The sequence below is a fragment of the Manis javanica genome, chromosome 6, assembly GCF_040802235.1.
Source record: "Manis javanica isolate MJ-LG chromosome 6, MJ_LKY, whole genome shotgun sequence".
Taxonomy (NCBI): domain Eukaryota; kingdom Metazoa; phylum Chordata; class Mammalia; order Pholidota; family Manidae; genus Manis; species Manis javanica.
The window spans coordinates 121945483-121970092 of record NC_133161.1 but is presented as its reverse complement, the minus strand read 5'-3'; the positions used below and the strand labels follow the sequence as shown (position 1 = coordinate 121970092).

Here is a 24610-nt window from a genome sequence, read left to right as displayed (position 1 = left end):
GCAAAATAATAAAGATTTATTCTTATAAGAAAGTAAAAGTTATTGTAAATTAAATGTGCTAAACAGTTAAGAATGAATAAACAAATAAGTAAATGCATGATATCAAGACCACTCTTTAAGTTACAAATTTATCACTTTCCACTTGCTTCAAATGTTGAAGTCAAATCACTGCAATGAGTAATTGAATTATCTTCAAGCCTACCCCTCATCTTTTCGGAATATTCTAATGTTGTACATGCTGTTTGCATTTATTAATTTCTTAAGATCTTAATAATTTTTAAAAATCCCTCTGTCTCCCTCTTGTTTTCCTGTATTCTTCCCCATTTCATTTATCATATTGATTGTGGGCCAGTTGAAATGAATTGAATTAGGGCAGACCATTAATAGTGCCAAGTTTAACCGAGGGTACCGTAGGTCCTTTCAGTAGAGGCCATGGTCCATTGCCCAGATCTCTCTTTAAAGACTGAGGTACTCCTTTCCCAAGCCACCCTACAAATCAGACTCTTCGATGATTAGTAAATCCTTTCAGAATAAATTTGAAAGCTTCATTATCTGATTAAGACTGAGGCTGAAATATATATGTAGAATTTTATATCATGAAAAGACCTATTGCCCTTCCTCTCTTTTTTGTATTATTTCATTTCCACAACAATGTGAGCCAGGTAAGCTATGTATAAATGAAGAAACTGTGCCCCAAAAGGACAAGGGATGAAAAGCCTCACTACTGAGGTTCTACCCAACACGGACACATTTACAAAACAGCCATCATTATCATTTAAGCTTCTTTGAGCTTAAAACTTCATTGCCATAAAAGATATTCCAAATCTGGTTCAATGCTTCAAAGCAAAGATATGAAGAACTAAAACTAACTGTAATGCTTCCTATGGCATTTTGAAAATTGAAGACATAAAGAAACTGTGTTTCTTCTCTGAAGACTCACTCTTCAGCTGGACAACTCAGCCTGTTTTTATCTTACTTAATCACTATTAAGAACCTTAAAATCATATGTTCTGTAAGATCCAATCACCAAATTGTTAAAAATTATCTTTCCATAAAAGTTGCTGAGAATGAATTGAAAAACATCTTAAAATTTCCTCCTACACTTGCCTCTTCAGATGTTCTGTGGGTGTGTTTTCACATTAATTAAAGCTCACTCTTCTAGCTGCTGTAATTGTTTCATTTTATAGGGTGTGAACCCATTTTTATCAACTTCCCTTTTTAGTCTTTTGAAGATTCTCTCAAAATGGATATAAATGCAATATGCCACATTTGCTTTTACTGCTGAAGATGAGACAAAGAATGTAGGGTACAAAGGTCTGAACACTTCTTTTAAAGAAAATGCTGTTTCCACATTTGATATATTTAAAATCATAACTATTCTTATTAAATATGTTGCTCACAACTCTATTGGTTTCATGTGGGTTTTTGGCCACCAAAATCCAGTTTCTAAGTCAAGCAGCTGGTTGGGTTTTAGATTATTCCCTTCTCATCCCCCCCTGTTCTCCTAGGGCTTCCATTATCTTTCCCATCCTTTCAGAGGAAGAAGTAAATTTGCCATAAATATTGCTTATTCTTTCCCTTCTATCCTTTACATTCTTGGAAGTTAAGAATGTGTTTATTATCTGACCTCAACACAGTACCTGGTGCACATTAAAGACTAAACAAATATTTGTAGAGTTGCTAAAGGAATGGGTAAAAATTGGAGTATATGACCTAAAAATTAGCCATCTAAAGTGGACCGCTTAGAAAAAAATGTTGACTGTAATATTTACATAGCTTTTTAACATTTTGTCAACCAAGAAAAGTTTTTAATTTATACTTACAGACAGTGTCAGTGATCAATAGTTTCATTCACTTTGCTTCACATGAAGATTTAAATATTTTTAATAATATTTTCTTTGGAAATAATAATTGTAGGAGTTCTTAATAAAAGAGAAATATACAATGGATTCTAGCTGTCATGTTAAAGCAATGCTGATGTGTTCTACAGGTTTTTGTTATTTTAAAAAGAATGCCCTATATATATCTATGTATCCACGGGATGTAATTTAACCAGCTGCGTGATATCATGCATAGTATAGTAAGGCCTTCAATACTAGAATTTTTACCTTGTAGGAATAATATATAAAAGATTTTTCTTTTTAGTTTTTGAAAGCCTTGGTAAATAAAAGGCTGTCCTTATTTTCCAATACCATGTAAGGTTTAGGATTTTTATAAGCAAACATGATTCAGTTTTACATTTTGAAATACTATTGATATGTAAGTATTGTATTTTAGACTGGTCCTATGTTAGTTCTCAAAGTGATTTTCAAAGGCTTGGGTTTTTTGAGAGGCTATTATTTTCAAGATATCTTTGAAATTCTACCTTTATTTTGCAATTTATCTTTCTGCATCAGTTTTGTATTAAATTCTAAAGGGTGTCTAAGTGTTGTGATGTGTTTAGCTTTTAGCTTTTCAAAATCTGCCAGTTTCTTTCATGTACTATTTTTATCATATTACAATATATAAGTGAACTTTAGGAGTCTAGAATTAAAGACTCAATAGGTGACCTCTCAGAGATGTTTTCTCTCTTGGAAAAGGAAGAAAAGAAAATTTTAGAAATAACCACTGGTCTATTATTTTTCACTTCCTTTCTTCATCTGATATCCCTTATATAAAGGAAATAGAAAAAATAAACTTGGAGAATTTGGCAAGTATGACACTATTATCTTTAATGAATAATTGATGGCTCTAGAGTATTTTTCAGTGTACAGTAGATGAATTCTGGATTTATCTTAGTTCCACAAAGATTTATTGAGCACCTATACTATAGGCATCTGTCCAGAACTGAGGATTCTGTACTAATCAATAATAAACATTCTATGGGAGGTATATAAATACAACTAGGATACAGCCTTTAGGGAGCTTAGAGTCTTACAGAGGAACAGACGTATCAGCCTATATGTGACAAAAGCAATGGAAGTATGTTCAGGGGCTCAGGACAAGATATGCATCATCCAGCCTGTGGAAGCAGAGCAGACTTCACCAACCGAACACTTCCTGAGTCCATTCTTAAAGGAGAATAAGCAATTTAGCAGGCAAATCAGAGAAAGGGAGGCAGAAGAGGAGAAAATATTCTAGGTAGATGCTGAGCATGAGAAAAATATGGAAGATACTGAGGTTTTGTCTAGCAACTCCCTAATGGTGATCTTACAGTTAAAGCAAACCTCATCCAATATATTACTATAATAATTCTATTTTTAGAAAATCTTCTCATATCACCTATGAAAGTTAAATAAATGGCCTTGATTATTCTCAGTTCCAATTATAGCAAGTTATATATTCCTAGCAAAAGTAAAGCTGCCAGATTTTTCCAAATAAAACCAGGGATAAATTGTATGTTGCTTAGCATAAGTATATGTGTTTTACATAAATTTACATGTTGCTTGAAGCATTCTGTGGAGTATATAAAAAAGAAATTAACTATTGCAATGCTAAGATTCAATATACAGGGTCACTGAGATAATTCCCTGAGAACTACTATGTGATTTTTTTTCAGGGAGTTGCTTATTTTTCTCAAGGCAGATAAAGAACAGTTAAAGAAAAGTGTCTAAAATCAGAATTTTTGCTTCCTTCCACATTTATGCTTCTACTAAATTATTTCGTTTTGAGGTCAGGAATCATCATACCTATCTTACTAACAAGCATTGCCGGCACCTGGTATTATGTGTGAAATAAAGTATTTGTTAAATTAATCAATATATAAACAAACGGAATTTTATGCTCATATACAGACACTTTGTCATTTCTTTGCTCATTTATTTAACTACCACACCAAAAAATATATATATATAGGAATATACCAATATTGGGAAAATTTTCAATATTTATATGAAAACTTAATGATTACCTATAATGTGTATAGCATTATATCAAGGCAGGAATTTACAGTCAAGTAAAGAACAATATCTCCCTTCTAGAACTCTTAATCTAGGCAGAGTTTTAAACAACCATATAATGCGATGTGTTACCATATTGAGCCATTATACTGTTGAGAGAAATAAACTCAGGAGGATAAATTTGAATGAATAACCAATTATGTCATTGACAGACTTATCCTTAGAATTAATGTTCAACTGAATTCAACTAAGTTCATTACTAAAGGTTATTCAATCAATTAGTATAAAGTAAGGTAATAATCTAACTAATAATTTTTAAATTACCTTAAAAACAAACTTTCTCATTATACATCCTACATATTCATAAAACCAAAATAATTACTATTTTAAAGCAAAATTAGCTAAAATAATTTAGAATGCATTAACTGTGATGATGCAACATTGTACTAAACAATTCATGTATTTCATATCAAGAAGCTTAACTGAAACCATAAAATGCTATAAAAACTCTCTTTTTTAATTGCTGATAGCCTCACAAATAGAGCATACTGACAAAATAAGTTTTAAAGTACTTATTAAATATAGTATTTTCTAAAAGCATTTCCAAAACTTATACTCTAATTGCTATTATCTATCACTTAAATAGTAAGGAATACTGAAAGACAACTTTCCCCGAAATAAAGTACGTGTAACATGCTCTGCTCGCTCCGTGCATCGCATCAGTTATGACTCTAAACAGGCTACTGCAGTGTCCCTGGTATTTAAAATAGCTTTATCTAGTATTAGCAATGCAAGCATTCAATGATGATGTTTCTATATGCCTTTAAGAATAATCAAGCAAAAGAAATTAAGGATAATTTTTTCTTAGCTTTTTTTGGGTTTTGTTAACATTGCTGTTTCCAATCACATTTAGTCTACCAAAATTCCAACTAGAATAATCTATTGTTCTGTTATGTTTTTATATTTTAGATGTTGAGATATAAATATCTTTAAAGAGGAGAAAATTTCACAGTTTAAATATCAATGAATACCTTTTGCACATCTCCTTTTGTTTCCTATGAATAACTAAAGGAAAGGAATTAAAAAGAAATCATTTTAAATATGTAAAGGTGGCCATTAAGCAAACAGTCTGTATGAGTTAGTTTTTGCTGCACAAACTTAAAATCTCATCCCAGGATCCACAAAGGTTCCATTAAATCACGGTTCCAATTTCTGTTTCAGTTGGCTTTTGCTGCAAAACAAACTCCACAAAATTTATAATCCAATTCTGAGGCTCAGTAATTTGAGCTGGGCTTAGCTGGTTTTTCTGCTGGTCTCAAATGGGCTTATTATCTGCAGTCAGCTCTCAGGTCAATGAAGAGTTCTTTGGGAAGGGGGCAGCTAGGATGGTGTGTCTCTGCTCTGAGTGGTTTCTTACCCTAGAAGAGGCTAGCCCAGACCATACCGTGTGGTTGTTGAAGGGTTCCAAAATAGCAGTGCATATTCACATTGCAAGAATCTGATTATGCTATGTTTGCTAATATCTCATTGACAAATGCAAGTCAACTTAGTGAGTCACAGTAAGTGTGGGAAGGGGTTACTCGATGTGAATTCAAGAAGGCATGAAAAATTTGGGGGCCATTACTACAACAATCTGCTACACAGTCTAAACACTTAATCCTTAGTGCCAAATGATCCTTAACTTCAGTTATATTGTCATTTTTAACACTAAACTAAAAGCTAGATTATACATGTATTGCTATGTAAGGGAAAGAAAATGAGCATTTGGAAAAATAATAATTTGCACAACATTAAAACTCAACATGTGCTGTCTCTAGCAACACAAAACAGGTCAACTGCTCTGACCAAATTAACCAGTCATTATCTGAATCGACCCTTTTTTATTGAATTAAGTTGGGCCAGTCAAAGCACTTGATCTGGCTACAAAGAGTCATTTTTCCATTTTATATGGTTTGCATTTCTTTTTAAATGTCAGGAAATTTTAATCACCTTACTTGGTAATGGAAAATTAGCAACAGAAAGAAAGAAATTAACAGAGAAATATCCTATTTAAATAAAGCAATTAATTAATTGGTATTTCAGAAGACTAGAATATTCTGAAGACAATTATAATATTTGCTACCTTATTTATCCTAAAATAATCCATGTTAAATCTCTTCCAAAGACTGGTTTTAATGATTTCATGCTTTAGCTATATTTTGATATGAACAAGAGCAGATACATTTATTAATGAACTTCTGGGAAAAGATTATGAATATGCCTAAAGGAAACATGAAATATACTGAATATTCCATACCCAAATGAATTCATAGGTTCTTTTAACCATCATGTTCCAGTTGTTTTTCATTAATGAATGGCAGTATCAATTCTATTATCATTGATTTTGTTATAGCTTAAACTGTTGGAGAGAAGAAGAAATATTTATGAAACTGTTCATAATCTAGAATTAAATTAAGAGTTTATCATATAAAGCTTTGATAATAGTAGTTTAATCTAAGGAAAATAGCACAGGTGAAAAAATTAGCTGCATCAAACTCATATTTCCAACTTCAATAATCAATATTTCTGTTTCCTGTGAAACATTGTTATGGACTATTGTGCTTATAACTGTGGCTTCAAGATACAATAAAGGAATACAAATTATAGGATGTGAATGTGTTCCTCAAGTAAATATTAGACATGAGAATTTACAAACTTTTAGGAGTTTCCAAAAGACATTTGAAGATAAAAACAAAGGTAACTAAAGTATATGGATTAAGACATGCAAAACTTGAGAAGGTTTATAATAGTATATTTCACATTAGGCAGTCTTGTTGAAGTCCCAGGACTCAAAGGTGAAGGATCCATCCATGAACACAATGACAGAAAATTAATTTTCCATGAGGTTGATTTTTAGCTGATAACACTAAAGAAAATACTATCAAAGTCCTTCAGGAAAACCTCCAAGAATTTCTTATTTGGCCATGATTATAATCTATACAAAATCAAAAGAACTGGAAAAGCAACTCAACTAAATGACCTAATATATCAAAAGATAATTAAAATAGAGATTGTATATAAGTCTGCATGGAAATCCCATGTGCAGCCAAGGTAAACTTAAATATAACTGAATATTTCTAGGTAGTTGATACCTGGTGCAATGTGTTTGTGTAAGCCAAAAATAAAGGCTAAGTTTAATCACCTTGAAACATCTTCATGACATCAAGCTCCATTCAAATATGAAGATCTAGATAGAATTTATAAATGTCATTTTCTGTGTCTAGAAGTTCTTGACCAGCCATTGAGGTCTCATTTAGACTCATAAGCTTTATGTATACTCAATCAATTTTACTCATTAGTAGTTATTAATGTTAAAAGTGCGGCAACATGCTTTTGAGGTTTGGAAAGCAGTTGCCAACATTTACACAATTGTACTGGATTGAACAGACTGGAGAACAGGTAAGAGCAAGAGAACATTGTAGCAGCTTCCCTAAGATTAACTACAATGTGACTTTTGCAAGGAGACTTCAAAAGAATATACAAAGAACTATATATCACATGAAGACTAATAGAGTGCAACTATAGATTGCTAACATACAATCAGAGTGTTAGACATGTCTGACTTTCAGCAAAAGGATATATGAAGACCCTATTACAGATGGCTCTAGAAAACCATAAATCAGAGAGGCAGAATCATAAAGAAATTAAGTTCTAAATAACTATCTATAGATATACACAGAAAGGCCTTTTGGATACAGTGTGAGAAGAGCTGCTTATCAGGTATGGATTATTTTAGTCACACAAGCTGATGAGTTTGTAATATCTGCAGTTGATGATAAACACTTAGCTTGGTGCTTCTCCATGGTAACCTAACCATATATTTCAGCTCTAAATCAGAGTCAGTTCTTCAATTTTTAACCATAATGAAGGTAGTTTTTTCTACTTACGTAAATATTATGAGCTTATGTGGACATATTAAAACTAGAAAGAAGAGAATAAAAATCCCATGTAATCACACTACTTTAACATAATAATTAATTTGTGTAATCATGTTTTCATGTATCTCTTCAAGCATTCATCAACACACATCACACAAGCAAGATTGTATCCTGCATGTGGCTTTTATTCAGATGACACTCCCCTATTTTTCTCTCCTATAACAGCGTTTACCACACCTGGTTAAGTTTATTAATATCCTAATATATGTTCTTCTATATTTTCCTACTGTAATTCTTGTCTGATATATATACAGATACAGATATATTTTTGTCATCATTTTTAAAAATTTAAACATTTTGCATACTTTTTTCTGCATCTCACTACTGTCATTCAACAATCTTGAAAATTCATCCATGTCACCTGATTTATCGCTCTAATTCATTCTTTTCAGTGGACACATGATAGTCCATGGTATGCATATACATCAGTGTATCTTGCTACTTATTAATAAATATTAACTTTGTCTCCTGTTTTGATAGATTTAGGAACAATCCTACAGAAAACATCTCCAAACATCTGCATTTGCATTTACTGACAATTTCCTGTCTATGGGAAAGATTCCCAGGAATAGATTGCAGGGCTAAAGTATAAAACTATTTATGTATTTATTTTTGCCAAAATGATATAATATCAAAGTACATATCTGAATGACATCATTACATAGTAAAAGATTACTGGGTCAGGTTCCAGGGGGTATCCAGGATTTCTTGTGGGTCCATTTTTGTCCCACCCCAGCTGTATGACCCTGGATGAGTCCTGTCTCCTCTCTGAGTCCTCATCTTCAAAGTAAAGAGGTTAGTGTAGATGACTCCTAATGTTATCTATTCTAAAGTTCTAAAGGTTACATCAAAGACTAGAATCCAAGAAACTCGTCAGATATGGCATCCAATAGCAGTGAAATTATCAGAAGGGAGCATGGATAGCTCCAAAATCACACTTTTCTCTGCTAAATGTTGCATACCTGCCTGATCCACAGAAGCGATTTCAAAGTCTCACGATGTCCCCAGAATCAGAAAATTACTAATGCACAGGCAGTTCCAAACTAGCAAAACTAAATCAGAATTCTTCCCTATAACTAAGAATGTATTTGTATATATAATATCTTGTTAAATGATAAAAGATTTCTCTAAAGCTAAACGAAGATTTCCTCTAACAGCAAAAATAATTTTATAGAATGGAGCAATGTCCTTTTTTTCTGGGTAAGAAATCAGCATCCCTTATTTTGTATAACAGCACACACGCACACATACATGTAATGCCACATTTAATGAAATCCATTCCTACCAATATGAAACCTCCAGATGAAGTATATGTACATATATTACCTTTTGTATTGCTGTCTATTTATATGTGTGCAGCTTTAAAGAATCTTGTAAATATTACTTGAAATACCATACGTTATGTTATGTAATTATAGAAGAGTGAGGAAAAGTAGTAGAATGTGGCCTTTGATGATTTTCACTCTCGATCTGATTAGACTCTGATTTTTATACATTAAGTAATTAGTAAGTTCTCGTTCATAGAATTGCAAAGCCTTGTTTTTTTAAAAATGAGTTTTTTGTGGCAAAGTGCCTTGACTCATTTTCAGAATGTCAGCCAAATCAGACTGAGTCCTTGACCTTGAACTATTCATAGTAGGCTTTCCATTGACACATTTATTCAATTTGGCCTTTTCTTTTAACTGAACTATTTTTCTTCTGTTTGACTCTCCATTGGAAATTGCTGTTGTAGCCCACAGTCTAAGAAGTAGTTTAAATAGCTGGTCTTTTCTGACATTGATGTGTGTGAATTCTCTAAATTCTGAGTGTTTTTGATGTTGATGAGAATCTTTCTGACTGTAACAGACAGCGCTGAAATGGATGCTGTGACCCAAATTGCCTCTTTTGCAATGAGATACTCTTTCATTCATACACTTGTTCCTCAGCATTAGTAACTATCAAATTAGGTTTGACAGAAGAAAACTCAGTATTTAGCAGTGAAGCACGTAGTTGAAATAATACATCTACTTGCTGAAGATTGTGCTAATATTGCAAACAAAATGTGACTAACTGAAAAAAAACAAATTTAGAGGAAAAAGTTGAAATAGCTATATATTTACCTTGAAAATTCATCGTTAGAAATTCTTATATAAAATCAAATATTCCATTTGGAATATTATGCTTTTGTAAAGTGATTAGTTGTAAAAATCTCCCCACAAGTTTTCTTTTTTTTTCTTTTATTGCTCTTATGTTTCTTTTAAAATGTATCAACACACTTATTTATAGCAAACCACATTCTCTTATATATGTGAGGAAGCTTCTATGTGCCAGACACTGTACTAGACACTGGGTACAGTATAGTAGTGAACTGAATATCATCTTTACTTATAAGAATGAAGTACAAATATGGTTCATACCCAAAAGATCAAAATATTAAAAATGCCTTCAGGTGATAATACCCAGTGGATGCATAAGCCTTTTGTTTTTTCAGTCCTTTTATAGTTCAAGAAGATGAAATGAGATATAGTCGGGTTGGAAATAGTTCCTCTAAATTCTTCTGAAATTTTTTAGCTCATATCACTTCGACTCATGAACTCTCACAGACAACCCACAGAAGCCGGTTGTCAGTGCTTCCACCATGCTCTTTCTCCCTAGAAAGCTCCTGAATAAGGTCCCCAAGTTCATTAGGAACCCTTTCTATCTCCCACATTACCCAAATAAAGGTTTTGCTAATTTTTCTGCCAGTTCATGACCCAGGTACCCCTTTCTCCATCCTCCAATCAGAATCATCTCCATGTTTTCCCAGGCTCCATTCACAGGCTCTTGGCCATCTTGAACTGAGATCCTACTTGCTGTGGGAAAACGCCCTTAAAATTCTGGGGTAAACAAAAGGTCTACAGACACACACTTGGGATCTTTACCCTGGGGATATATTTTATTTGGTAACCCCCTGAGTTTGATGTTGGCTGAGGCCATTTCTTACTTTGCTCATCTTTGCCACTTAGCCATCCTGGAGATGAGAATTTGTTTTGTTTTAATTCTACCCTCCTGGATTCTTCAAATTTCTCCTGTATTCTGCTTGAGAAATGAGCATTTATCTCTTTTCAGCTTATCTGTCCATATTTGTACCTGATTACACACAGCTAAAAGACCTGTCAGCACTTTCTTTCTCTATGCAGTCTCTCCCCATAAACAGCTTGGTCTTCTTTATAGGATAAAGGCTTCAGGATGTCCAACTTTTTGAATGACAGATGGCTTACCCCAGAGCAGATGTTCCAGGGAGCCTAGAAGAAGCTGCAAGTCTTCTCATGATGTAGCCACAGAACTTCCGGGACATCACTTCTGCCATATTCTGCTAGTGAAAAAGTAACCCAGACCAGTTCAGATTTAAAAAGTAGAAATTAGACTTCACCTCTCAAAGAGCAAAATACGTGTGGTCATTATTAACCTATGCCAGTGACCAAGAGGCTAAATCCTAGGCTTAATAGATTCTTTGAGCAGCATTACATCCAAATATAATGTCACTGTAAGGCACAGCAACCAATGTTGTGTAAAACAGATTGTGAGAGATTCACTACAGTACAGTGTCATGTTTAGCCGTAATTAAATAGTGTCTGACCATTGGCTTTTAAGACAGATTTTAAATACCGCATAGTGCAGCATTTAGTTATGTCACTGGACAGAGGAAGGGGTAACTAACAATAAAGAGTGAACACTAGTAGGGCAATTGAAGAGAATCAGGAGATATTAAGTTTAATTCATACGGAGCATTCAAGTTTTGTTCCAATTATTGGAAACCTTTCTCTAAAGAGAAATTGAAGATCAAAAGGCCAGGCTAGCATCTATGCCCCAGGAGGCAAAATAGGCAAGTTCATTTACAAATGGGTCATTAACTAACCACAGGGGTGGGAGAGAAACAGAAGCAGCAGATTAGGGCAGTTAGATCTCTTCTAGTTTAGTCTTCTAGACTCAGCATTAGCCTTCCTCCCACATGATCCTGATGCCAGAGACCCAGGGTGATAAATTGCTTGGATTTAAGAGACTTGAGTAAAACAGAGGCACACAAACAAACTGGCCTCATTCCAGACTCATACTTAGAGTTCTGTGCAAAAAATCAATAAACACGGAGTGGTCCACTACATCCCCAAGACTTTGGGACTGTATGACAATGCCAGCTCAATACTGGTCCTAACTGATGAGTAAGATGGGAGCTACTATATTCTGCCTGCTGGGCTTTACTCATTTCAGGGAAGAAATAGAAATCTCACAGACAGGTCTTTAAGCACTCTTCCCACAGCCAGGATGGGATTGGGTATGGACAGTGACTATTCTGAAGTGTAAAATCAGTATCAGAATGAAACCCCATTTATCCTAGAAGCCTGTAACAAAACAGTATTAACCTGAAAAGATAAATTGGAAATAGGACAAGACCAGAAAGGAGGGAACAGAAACATAGTAAATGTTTGGTCTGTCTAAATTATGCACTTACGTTAGCAAGTCAAATGTGGTCAATTCTTCAACTAAAGCTGTGTCACTGTAAATTGTACATGGCTGAAAGGAAACGTCAGTTGTCGGTCACATACATCCCTTAATGCTGGATTAATAATCACGTAAAAGGTGAATGACAATGTAGCAAATGAGGTTAACAGCTCATGTGTATGATCAGATTGGTGATGCAGACATTTCAAAGAGAGATGCAGCATTTATGTCTAGATGTGACTGATGAAAAGCATTAATAAAAACATGGGTTCTCAGAATAATTCTGTGATTTATTTAGAGAACTAATTTCTAATAATGATTTTCTGGTTGTTATTATACAATGAAACCATTTTATTTTGATTTGCTTGCCAAATTTCGCTTTAACTAGTACAACTGAAACAAATTACCTGCAGTTTTAACCAGAACAAGGATTGGTTTCATAGACAGAATAGAGAGGAAAGTACATTTGACTGACATGTACCCAAAGCTCTACTTCTGCCTCCACACTGAACGGGCCCTTGGACAAGTCACTTTTATTTTTTTAGCCTCAATTTTCTCAAGTGCTATAGAAATTGGTTAACGCAGATGATTTTTTTTATCTCTCTGCACAGTAAAATCAATATTTTGTGCAATAATTTTTTGGACTATTAAATATTTTAACACATCACATTGCATTATAGCTAGTTACCTACCTCTCATATTGCATTATGAGTTTCTCAAAGGCATAATTTGTTTTTTATCTTGTAGTATGTGCAGATCAGATATGACAAACAGATTTTATCTCTTGTACCAACTCCGGTCAACTGAAGAATACATAGGTTGGGTTGAAGCTCAGCCACATTTACTATGAATAAAGGAGAAGGGAATAATTTCAAAGGTGCCAAGTATTTGCAATTTCCTGTTCACACAAAATAAACACTAACAAATGATTGATGAATAAATTATCAATTTTATAACTGTGCATGTGCTATAAGCTCTCATAAAACAAAATGTGTAGCTACTGTAAAATGTTATTCTATAGCTTTCCTGTTGCATGCCATTACTAGTTTGTTTACATACTAGTTTACATATATGTTTACTACTAGTTGTATTTACAAAATATTTATAAATAAAAAATGGTTTTTAACAAAACAGTGTATTTACAAAGCACAAGCTAATGTATAGATGAACAAAATGTTTTTCTACTAGTCCTGCCATCTTTATGTAACATCAGTGAGACATAATTTAAGAGATGTAGGCTTAGTGAAAGGCAGTAAGTTATTCAATTACTAGGCAATGAGGTAATCTACTTTAAGAAAAAACATTTATTGCCTCTAATGATTGTTAACATCTTTTTACATCACTGTGTTTTTTAACACAAGTCTTAAGAACATATAATCTATTCTATTTCTATTTTTACTCCCAACATGCATTGAGAAAAAGACTGCAAGTCAGTCTCAAATAATAAGTCAAGAATAAAAGAGGAGGTACAGACATTAAGGTAGGCAAGGATAAGTCTTTATAAATTTTACAATTTATAAAGAGATGCCAACTCCTTGATAGTTATTCCAAAGTATACCACTGCCTAGAATGTGTACATGTTCCAGAAGAGCATAGGCAGTATCAGTGTGAACTGAAAGGTTCAGCAGGACCGACTGCATCGGTGAGCAAACTCCATGGTGTCACACAGGAACTCACACTGAGAAGGGTCTTATGCTTAGTGTAATGCTTGGCTGTCAGCATTTTGAAATTCTTAATAATTTTTGGACAAGGATTGCACATTTTCTTTTTTCACTGGGACCCACAAATTACATAGCCAGTGGTTGTGATCAGTTAAGCCTTTCTGAGAGCTAAGACTTAAAGAAGGCCTTAACATATGAGACAGAACCTGGAGACTTCAGCAGATCAGTGAGGACCAACTTGAAGAAAGGTGCAGAGAATACATTTTCCACTATAGTGAGACAATATAAGTTAAGTCCAGCCTGAAATGCTGGCTAAGACTTTGGACCATCTTGTAGAAGAAGACAGGGTGAAAATAGTCAGTGAAGATTTTTGAGATTGTAAATAAAATCAGTTTTAAATAGCAACTGTTGTAGCAGTGGCATGCCATATGTGTAAAAGTAAGAGATAGAGAAGGGAAAAGGCAGAAAATACAAAGATCTGGTTTGAAAACTACTATTAAAAATCTAACTGTAGGAGTCAGTGCTCATGGAATGATTTGAGACACAGAAAGAGAAACTATCTCCCCTGGACTTGGTGTGAATATTGTGGAATCGGATATCACATCCATTTCTCTCCTTCACATCTCTTCCAATACTAGGTACAGATAAGAGGAAAGCTGCTTCACATTCCTATGCTTTTTCCATCAAAGCTGGATTAGACTAGACACTCTGTAAGTGCAGAATTTATACCTGTATACCAACTTAGCATAGCACATAGAAATAAGTATCTGTTGAATGAAGTAGTAACAACTGTATAAATGTAAAAGAAGGATGATGAGTCAAATACTCTCAACAGTCATGTTAAGACAGACTTTGGCCACAACTAGAATGGAGCTAAGAGTAAGTTCAAGAAAGCATAAGGCTGATAAATTGTGTGACCTTATCTATTTCATGCCTCTTTTAACTTAGAAGCATGAGATGAATATAAAAGTGATGTGCTGTGCACCCAGAGCCTGTCTTAATCCATCAAGGCTGCTCTAACAGAATACCACAGACTGGGTATACAAAGCAGAATTTATTTCTTTCAGTTCTGGAGGCTGCGAAGTCCAAGATCAAGGTGCCAGCAAGATGCAATCTGGTGAGGGCCTGCTTCCTGGTTGAAAGGTGGCCATCTTCTCACTGTGCCCTCGCGTGGGAAGGGGTGAGAGAGCTCTATGGGGTCTTTTTTATAAGGGCACTAATCTCATTCACGAGGGCTTCACTCACCCTTATTCTACTCCCCAAACGTCCCACCTTCAAAACCACCATATTGGGGATTAGGTTTCAATATATGGATTCTGGGGAAAGACAGTCAGTGTATAGCAGAGCCCTTTTGCCTTGGTCATTTATGTGAATTTGGATAAAGGAATCCTTTTATCTCACTACCAGGGAAAGGAAACTCAATGTACATATGACCAGATAAGAGACTTCCTTCAAGAATCAGGGCACAAACAAGGCCCCTAAGTATGGCATCTGCTGGCATGTTCAATAGCACCCTCCTGGTCCTGCACGTCTATTCGAGAAAGGGGGAACACTAATGGGCACACGTGGCTTTTTGTCATTCATTTCATATTCTTCTTATACCTAATTTTGTCATCCAGGAAATAAGTGTAACTTAACATTTTTATTTTTAAGTTCACTATATTAAAATGTAATTGTATTTGGTCTTGTGTATTCCTTGAGCTGCTTGATAATGCTTCATTTTAACCAAGGTAGAGGACTGATCCCATGAATTTATGACTTTGTGCCTATAATACTAAATGACAGAATTTGGATATAGTACTAAATGAACGAGCTACCGTAAGTTCATCAATGAGTCATCAACTTGTTTTCCTCTTTAATGGATTTCACCACGTAAAACTGTTTCTGTATTTTTCTTGGTTTTAAAAAAAGTATTAGAATTTGTGTTGGAAATGAAACACCAAGGTCCCAGTAATGAGATGTTAGAGCCATTTTTAGTCTTCAATACATTTTTAGACACTTAAAATTTTACCATATTAGACATAAATGTTTTTGGCAAAGAGTTATTTGTCTAGTATTTTCTTCACTGGTAGCAATTAATATTTCTATTTCAGATAATGTGTCCAGTTATTTAAGTATGCGATATTAGCTACTTTCTTAAAAACTGTATTAAAACCCATGTCATCATAGAGGTAAATACTATTGTATAAAGGTTTGAGAGAGAAAAAAAAACAGTTGTAGTAAAAAAATGAATGTTATGCATATAATTCCTTATCCTGGTATGGTACTTTAAACAAATTATCCTCAAGGAAAAAGAAATACTGTTACCAGGAAAATCCATTAACTGTCTAAGATTTTATGTCAATAACATTAATCATATTTAATAACACATGTCTCATAGCTGATACCTAGTTTCTTATGTTAGAAAATATGTTAAAAATTGTTTCTCATAGATTTTATGTATTACTTTGCTTTATAGAGAGGAATGGTTTATGTGTGTTTTTGTCGGGGTCTAGGAATACTGAAAATGTTCTTTGTGAGCCCCTTGAGAAAGTTAACTAAACCCTAAATAAGAGCATAGAAACTGACACACCCTTGCAAGCTTCTGTCTGGGTCATCTACCTATGAGAACACTCAATTTAACTTATTTTGCTTAGATGATTCATCCCCTTGGGGAGAGATGAATTCTCTCTCTCTAACATTCTCAGGGAGCTTATTGTATGTACAGTATTCTGCTAAATCCTGATGAAAAAGAATGATCTAAAAGAACTTCATACTTTTGAGGCATTTCCCAATTGTTCATATATGTACATTGTTTTCACTTGATTTCCCTCAATACTCACGAGAGAGACAGTGCAGCTGTTCTTATCACCATAATGTGACTTTCCCAGAGTCACAGGGCTAGGAGGTGCTGAACTAAGGCTAGAATTCAGGTCTTCTTATTCTGGTACACTGGTTTTCTATAAGAGAGAAAGGAGGGATAGATACATATAAAATAAAGCTTGATATTTACTGTAACTATGGAAAACATTGATATCCAGTTTGTTGAAGGAGTGAATACCAATTAAAGAAATGTCTCTCTTGGCTAAGAGTGCAATTATACTGCCCTTTAGCAGATAACATCTATCAAACACTTAAAATGTGCCAAACACACTGCTACGGACTTTACTTGCATTATCGCAGTGAAGCTGCGAGAGAAGCTCTGAACAGCAGAGTAATTTTCCCAAGTTCAAAATTTAGTAAGTGGTGTTGCAGGGGTTTACACAATTCTTTGTCATTACGAAACCTGCATATACTCTTTAAGTACTCTATTCTGCTGTTTTCCTAAATAGTCTTTTCCTATTTCCCTTCTTAATATTTTTAAGAAAAAAAAAAGAGGAGGAGGAGGAGGTATTGTCAAGCATAAAGAAGGAAGGAAGCCATTCATGCTTTCGTCAGCTCACCCAGTGATCATCAGCGGCAGCTGTCCCTAGCTTAGCTCTGGGAACGCCCAAAATGGACCTGGGGGAGACTTCCAAGAATGCCAAGTGCTAGCGGAGAGACTTTAGCAAAGTGCTCTTGAAACATAACTAAACAGTGGCAGAGCTATGGAACCTAGGGACTGCCCACAAAGGCTCTACCAAGGAGAAGGTGTTTGAGGTGTTTCTAAAATTATCTTCCCAGGCAAAGGAAGGAGAAAGAGCATCTGCGCGAGAACATAGGCGTGCTCACGGGAAGTGCACCCATGCATGGGGAAATGTGAGGTCAGTGTCGTAGAAGCACAGGACTCAGGTGTAGAAGGTGGAGTCATGCTCTGGGGAACATTCTATGTTGAAATAAGGAGACTGAACTTTATGTTCAAGGCAGCAAGAACCAGCAGATACTTTGAATAGCAAAGTTAGATAAGCTTCCAATTTTAGGAAGTCTTGAATGACAGTCTTATCAACACTGATGAGTAGAACCCACTTAGTCAAAGTAAGAACCAATAAAACTGGACTTAACTGTTGAACCACTGTGTTGTATATTTGAAACACATACAAAATTTTCATCAGTAATACCTCAATAAAAAAATATTATAAGCCAATGTCTTTATGAGTACAACTGTAAATATCCTTAACAAAATACTATTTAAAAAAACCTGGACTTTAGTGGAAGGACATGTCCTTTATTATTTCAAAGTCATAAGTAAAAGTTACAATGATCTAGTTAATAATCTAATGAAGCTTTGTTACCAAGATATATAAATGACTTAGCCAAGTTGCTGCTCTTAGAGAGTGAACATATATGGCCTCTATGTTATTAATTCACCCATTCGACAAATATTTATTGAGCTCTCACTATGCATCATGCACCATACTAGGTGCACAATGCTTGGATCATTGTATTAAGCACTAGTTGTGGGGAAGTTCATTTGAAGCAGCATTTAACACAATTTGTTCATAACACCAAAGAAACAGCAAAGAAAAGATGGGTTATAAAGCAAGTGTCAAAGAAAACAAGAAAAGAGAGAGTAACTCCTAAGAGAGAAAAAGTGAAAACGAGGTTTAAGCTTAAGAAAACAAGCATCTGCTGTAAGTAACTATTTCATTAAAAGTGCACTAAATTGTGGAGGTTCTCTCTCAGGAGCTGCATACTGTGGGCTGAGATTAAGTATAATGGGCTCCCACTTGAATTCTTTTCATTACTTCTCTGGAAAGGGCAGTAAATCTACTGAAAGGGTAATTTAGGTTTAAGTGTTCACAATCCATTCATTTTACTTTTAATCTTCTCTGCCTAGAATTGTAAAAATATAATGCAGATACAATCCAAAAGAGAAGGGACAGGCCCAAAATGAGATGATTGCAATGCCTCAATAGTCATAATACTAATAGATTTGCAATAGGCTGTAGACCTTTTATACCTGATGGAAGGTGATGGAACTTTAACCACTTTATAGAGCATCACACACTATTAATTGCAGTCACCAAGTAAAGGACAACATTGGAAAGATAATCTATGCCTCACCTTCCTGAATTCCTTGGACCTTTATGTGATTTTTCAGTGAACCCTGTTCTTAATCCCAGTAAGCTTTCCTTTCACTATAATTCAACAAAAAGAACAAAGGCTTTGAGACTTTTGTCCAGAACAAAATAGAATAAATTGTTTGGGAATAAAAAGGGCTGGACAGTAAAACAATCAATTATTTAATCACAGGAATGTAGTTTCATGAAATAATTTTTCAAAAATGTGAGCCTGAAAAATGACTTAAAATCAGTATTGTTTTCTGCTGTTAAACTACCACCAGTTTGTGATAATGATAAGCAAGCAAATAAAAAAACAAAACAAACAAAAAGCACAAAACACAGTCTTTCCGAAGTGTTACTTCTGGAAATAAAGTCCTTCCTGATTTCCTGGTCCTCTCCTTGGCTTTTCCGTTAGACAGAAGCCCTGGTCTGGGCCAGTAGTGTGCACTGGATTCCTGATCATTTTAGTTGTTTAGGAGAGCTTCGTAGAAATCTGGGGGAAAGGATATTTTCACGGAGGCAACTACATCAATTGATAAATGTGTTGATGCTCATTTACACAGCATTAAATTATGTGGATTTGAAACTAATGAAAGAAGTGAGCACTTAGTCTAGTAGAGATGAGAAAATGAAATTTAAGAGTAACACTTTATCCTAAGGAAATAGGCAATGTAGGACATTCACTGGACAAATGTCACATTTCTTGAAATAATTGTTTTGACATTTAAATGCATTCTCACCATGACGCATTGCCTTGTAAATGAGTAAACCAGACTATGTCTAACAATTATTTCATGAGAGAAAACATCAGTACCTTCAGAAGTTCCTGTCATAAGACTAATAGGAAGGGGAAAAATATAAATGAATTACCAGAAGAAATGGTCTAAAACATAGTATACAGTTAAGTAATTCATTTAAGGAAACATACATTATTTGAGAGGTAAAAACTTCCAACAACTTCACACCCTTTCTATGAATGAATGCTAATTTTTAAAAATTCAAAGGATTTCTAGAAACCCCTCTCACCTTTGTGATTTTCATATAACCCATGGGTCTATTTCAAAATAAAGGCAAATAACTTAACTCTTAAATAATCATCAGGATACTGCCCTCTAAGGACAAATTAATCATTTTCTAAGGTAATTTACCCATTCTATCAAAAAATAGAATATCTCTAATTTGGGGTGCTTCTCTATAGCTTATATTAAACATACTTTCATGTGCTCAATTACTGTTGGAGGAAAGGGCTGAGTTCTTTGCAGAGACCATTCCAAACTGCCTGCATGTACTCTCATTCCAGTCAAGTGTCTTTGACTGCGATGTGGAAACTGAAGAGCAGATCCAAGTTTTGCTGTGTCATTATCTGAACAAAACACTTCATGAGTTGTTGTAAATTCCAGATCTTTATATATTCACACAGAAAAGGAAATCTGTCTTTCCTGTTAGACTAAATGAAAGACAAGATTAATTAGTAAAAGGTTTGTACCCCTCTTTCTGAAGTGTGAGAACATCACTGATCCCATGAACTAATACTTCTAAAATGTGTTCTCCCTGGTACTTCCTGATCTCCTTACCTGCAGTCACTCTTCAACTACGTCCTAATCATCTTGCCCTAAGAATCAGCTGTTGCAAACCTCCTTTGTGTTTTGTACCTGCACTGATTGACAGAGGTGCAGGCTGACCCTGCTCCCTGAAGGTGGCGGTGGAGGGAGGAATAAATCTTTGTTAAGTAGAACACATGGTTTGGGGACCAGCAAGCTTTCCTCTAAGCACTTCTCCTTCTGTGCCCACAGAATGTGTACTTACTGAAGGACCCATTCAGTAAAGCCACACAAGATCATCTTTTGAGGGCTAGCTTCTCATAATTAATTACTACAAGCTGTTATTCCTTTCAATACTGCTTTCTTGCCGCAAAAATAAGCCTGTCTCTGAATAGCAAAGTAATAATTTTTGCTCACTGATTATTTTTCCTATCATTTTAAAGGCATGAAATTGTGCATATTTCGATATTTCTTAAATATCATAGCTGCTAAATCATTATATGCAATATTAAATGTTCAACCCTTTATTAGCAGTTAAAAACATAACCTCCATGTGTTCCTTAAAATGGGGCATGTTTGATTTCTGAATTGTCATATAAATTGTAAAGCCAAAAACAGGCTTTTTGACTGAATATGCAAAGTTCCCCTTAAACCACCTTGAACTAGGCAGATTTGCAACATTTTAAACTGGCACTTCATCCCTCTTTCAGCAAGCATCCTCTGCAGATTTAATGATCAGGAACATCCTTCTGATGCATGCTGGGAGATATGGCTGCAGGGTACAGACCACAGCAGACAGTGTGTCAGATGAGGCAGAACTTCTTGTTAGGGGTGAGTATGCTAATAGTGCAGTCTGAAGACATGATCACCATAAATTATCATACAAAGGAATTTCAATGCATGGACTTTGAGCACATCAGTACTGTGCATTTTACTTTCAATTTTACAATATATGTCATTTTTGCTTATCTTTTTGCCTTTGAAAATATTACACGGAAAAATGCTACTTAGTAATAGACAATACCTACAGATCCAACTTTGGGGTCCAAAACACCTTTAGTAGTAAGTGGTTGCTAAGTGTTTAAGCAACTTAATGCTGAACAGAATTTTTAAACAGTTGAGCCACAAAGACCCTTGGACAACAGAGATAAAATTTGTTTGTGGGCATATGTGGTTTTCAAATATAAACCTAGTGAAACCCCCTCTGGGCATTTTTTTTCCTCCATTGACTTCTGAACTCTGCTTCTGAAAGCAGGAAAACTGCATGCCTAATATGGTGGCATTTGTAACTGTTAAGTGACAGGGATTTTTTAGAAGTCTAAAAATGTCAACACAGTCTTTCTGTGCAGAAATGACAGTTAAGTGGTTTCCAACTATGAACTAGGCCACCAATTCTGTGACCCAATAAAACTATGTTTTATTTGAATTAAGTAAATGGCTTCAGCACCAATTTCTTTCTCTTCCCACATTATTCTCCCAGTACAGGAAATCAGGAAATTCAGCTCCTAACATGCACTTTTTATTGCTTCCTCCCTCCCTCCCTCCCTCCTTCCCTCCCTTCCTTCCTTTCTCTCCCTCTCTCTCTCTCTCTCTCTCTCTCTCTCTCTCTCTCTCTCTCTCTCTCTCTCCTCTCTCTTTTCTTCTTTTCCTTTTTTCCTCTTTTTTCTTTTCTTTTGGCTTTATATTGGGATAAAATATACCTACAAGAAATTTCACAGTTCACATGTGTACATTTCAGTGAAAAAAAAATCACAAAATGAAGCTACCATTCAAGATGAGAACTGGAACATTACCAGACTCTCACCTAGTACTTTTCCCATTTTGATCGTGAACAATTGCATTTTGAGTGGTGGTCATATTGCATGCTGAGACCCCTTGCATGACCTCTGAAGTTCCACAATCCATGGCAAAAACTTACATTTTAGATTTACCTGTCTTTTCTACTTGGAGTGTTTTTCAATCATAATTTTTAAGAACTCATTAATATTATAAAATATTGAGCAACAAATACAAGGCATATTGTAAGTTTCATTGTCTCTTTGTTTTAGTTGGATATATCATCACAGATTTATTGATTTTTAGTAGTTTATCCATCACTGGTCTAGGTGAAATGTTGTTTTGAAACAAGTGGGTGTCTGGGTGAGTGGTGGCTTGTTCATTTTTTTGTGTGTTTGTTTCTGCTCAGACGGTTATTTTCATTATTTTAACATTTTTCCAAATTTATATCAAGAATGTATATATGCATTACCCAATTTTTTAAAACATCAGCTTTCTAAAGTGCTCATCCTTTCATGATATTCCACCTAGCTAAAATTTTCCCTTTATGCCTTTCAAAGTTACAAGGCTCACAGAACTATACCTCCCACATACTGCAGCCAAATTTATAGAAAATTGCTTTCTTCTCTTGCTATGGTCTGTTTTAGATTATGTGTATTTATTGTGTAGCACTTCCCTAGTAATTTAAAATGATGCTTCGAAAATTGGAGCTTTCCAAATGAATAACACAATTTAGAGGCTGATAAGAAGAAACTAGGTATTTGTTTGAGGCTGTGAGAGGCAAATTTAAGTGGCACGCTAACATTCTGCTTTGTAAGTAAAATTAAACTCAACAGGGTTTAGAACATAATTCAGGTTCAACTTTTTTTGTGTTCTTCTCCTTTAGCCTTTGGCTTTATGCCTAGGAGATTATGAAATGCATAAATTTTGGAATTACACTCTATAGCAATTTCAAACAGGTTGCTATTGTCTGAATATTCATGTGACATTCAGCTCAAGCTTTCATTTGAAGTGAGTTTGATCAAGTTGCCAATTTTCTTTTGTATATTTGCATTACTTTCTAAAATCAGTCAAAATAGCTAGTCTCTTCTGCCTAGTTGCTCTCATAGAAATTTAAAAACTGAACTAAGGGTTCTGGTTGCTTTTTATTTTTTTACGATTTTTTTCTTTAAAGTTAACAGCTCCTGGTAATTGAAGGAACTTGCATGCTTGAATACTGCTGTCTTTAATGTTGGCTTGTGAAATAAAACTGAAAATAGTTATATTCTGCCATTCTCCTTTCTCCCACTCCTCCATTTGGTGGTTTTTAAACATGAAATGTCCTAATAGTAGAGGACACAGAGCCACACAGCCGAGCATTGTAGGTGGAGTTTTTCTAATGATAACTACAAGTCTGGGAGCAGAATTCTCAAAGCACAACTTCTTTACGTTTGTATCAAATAAAGACAAACCCCTCCCCGTCCATCTCCTTATAGAATTACCATCACTGGATTGTCTCAGCAGTTCACTAGTCAATGCTGAGCATGAAGAACATTTCAGGTGGCAAGGAACACATCCTTATAACCCTATAATTCTATTTCAGTGGAGCTTTAGAAGAGAAAAAAAAATCTGTGCTCTCCTAGATTGATGGAAGTTGAATTTTTCATCATCTTTTCTCCCATCTGACACATTCTATGAAATTCTCTTGTGCATCTCCCCAAGTCCAGAAATTCTTCACCTGGCCTCACAAGTACACTGAACTGGAAGCTCAGATGTGTGGCCCCCAGACCTCACCATCGCCTGTTTAGAATCTGAGTGCTCTTGACTAGTAATGCTCCCGGCTTCTCTTCCCACTCACCTCTTTAAAGCTTTCTTTCCCCCAAATGCTTATTTTCACTGTTGCTTTATTTTACTTGTGAATGTCAGTGCTATTATTCACCTCTATTGCACAATTACTATCATCCTCCAAAAATTGAATTTCCCATAAATAATCATCTGAAGCATAAAATTGCTTGCTCTCACACATTTAATATTCAGTGAACCAGCATTATAACATCACCATGCATAATTTGGAGAACCACAATAGAAGTAATGAATATGTTAAAAGAAATTATTTTGCTGGGATATAAAAAAGAAATTAAAGCCACACCTGGACATCTGTGCACAACTTAAGTCACTTACTCATAAGTGATAGAGCAACAATGGAGAAAGTAAGGCTAGACAATGCTACAGGGAACCTCTTTGAAGATGGATAGATCTGTATTATGTTATCCAGGGTAAAGGAGAAAGACCATTAAGAGGTAACCTGTCAGAGGGGGATACACAATTTGTAAACAACTGATACCCCCAAGCAATATAAGAAACATGAAAGACTCCAAA

At 34.9% G+C, this 24610-nt stretch overlaps 1 protein-coding gene across 2 annotated transcripts in view; it reads left to right on the top strand.

Moving 5' to 3' along the window:
- The window catches only part of CNTN5 (contactin 5), a 1232567-nt gene that overhangs the window by 1112550 nt on the left and 95407 nt on the right, over positions 1–24610 (top strand). For both annotated transcript variants that reach the window (XM_073239418.1, XM_037025637.2), the window contains one exon: positions 21187–21307. In XM_073239418.1, the coding sequence (XP_073095519.1) occupies positions 21187–21307 (121 nt within the window). The remainder of the gene's footprint in view (positions 1–21186; positions 21308–24610) is intronic.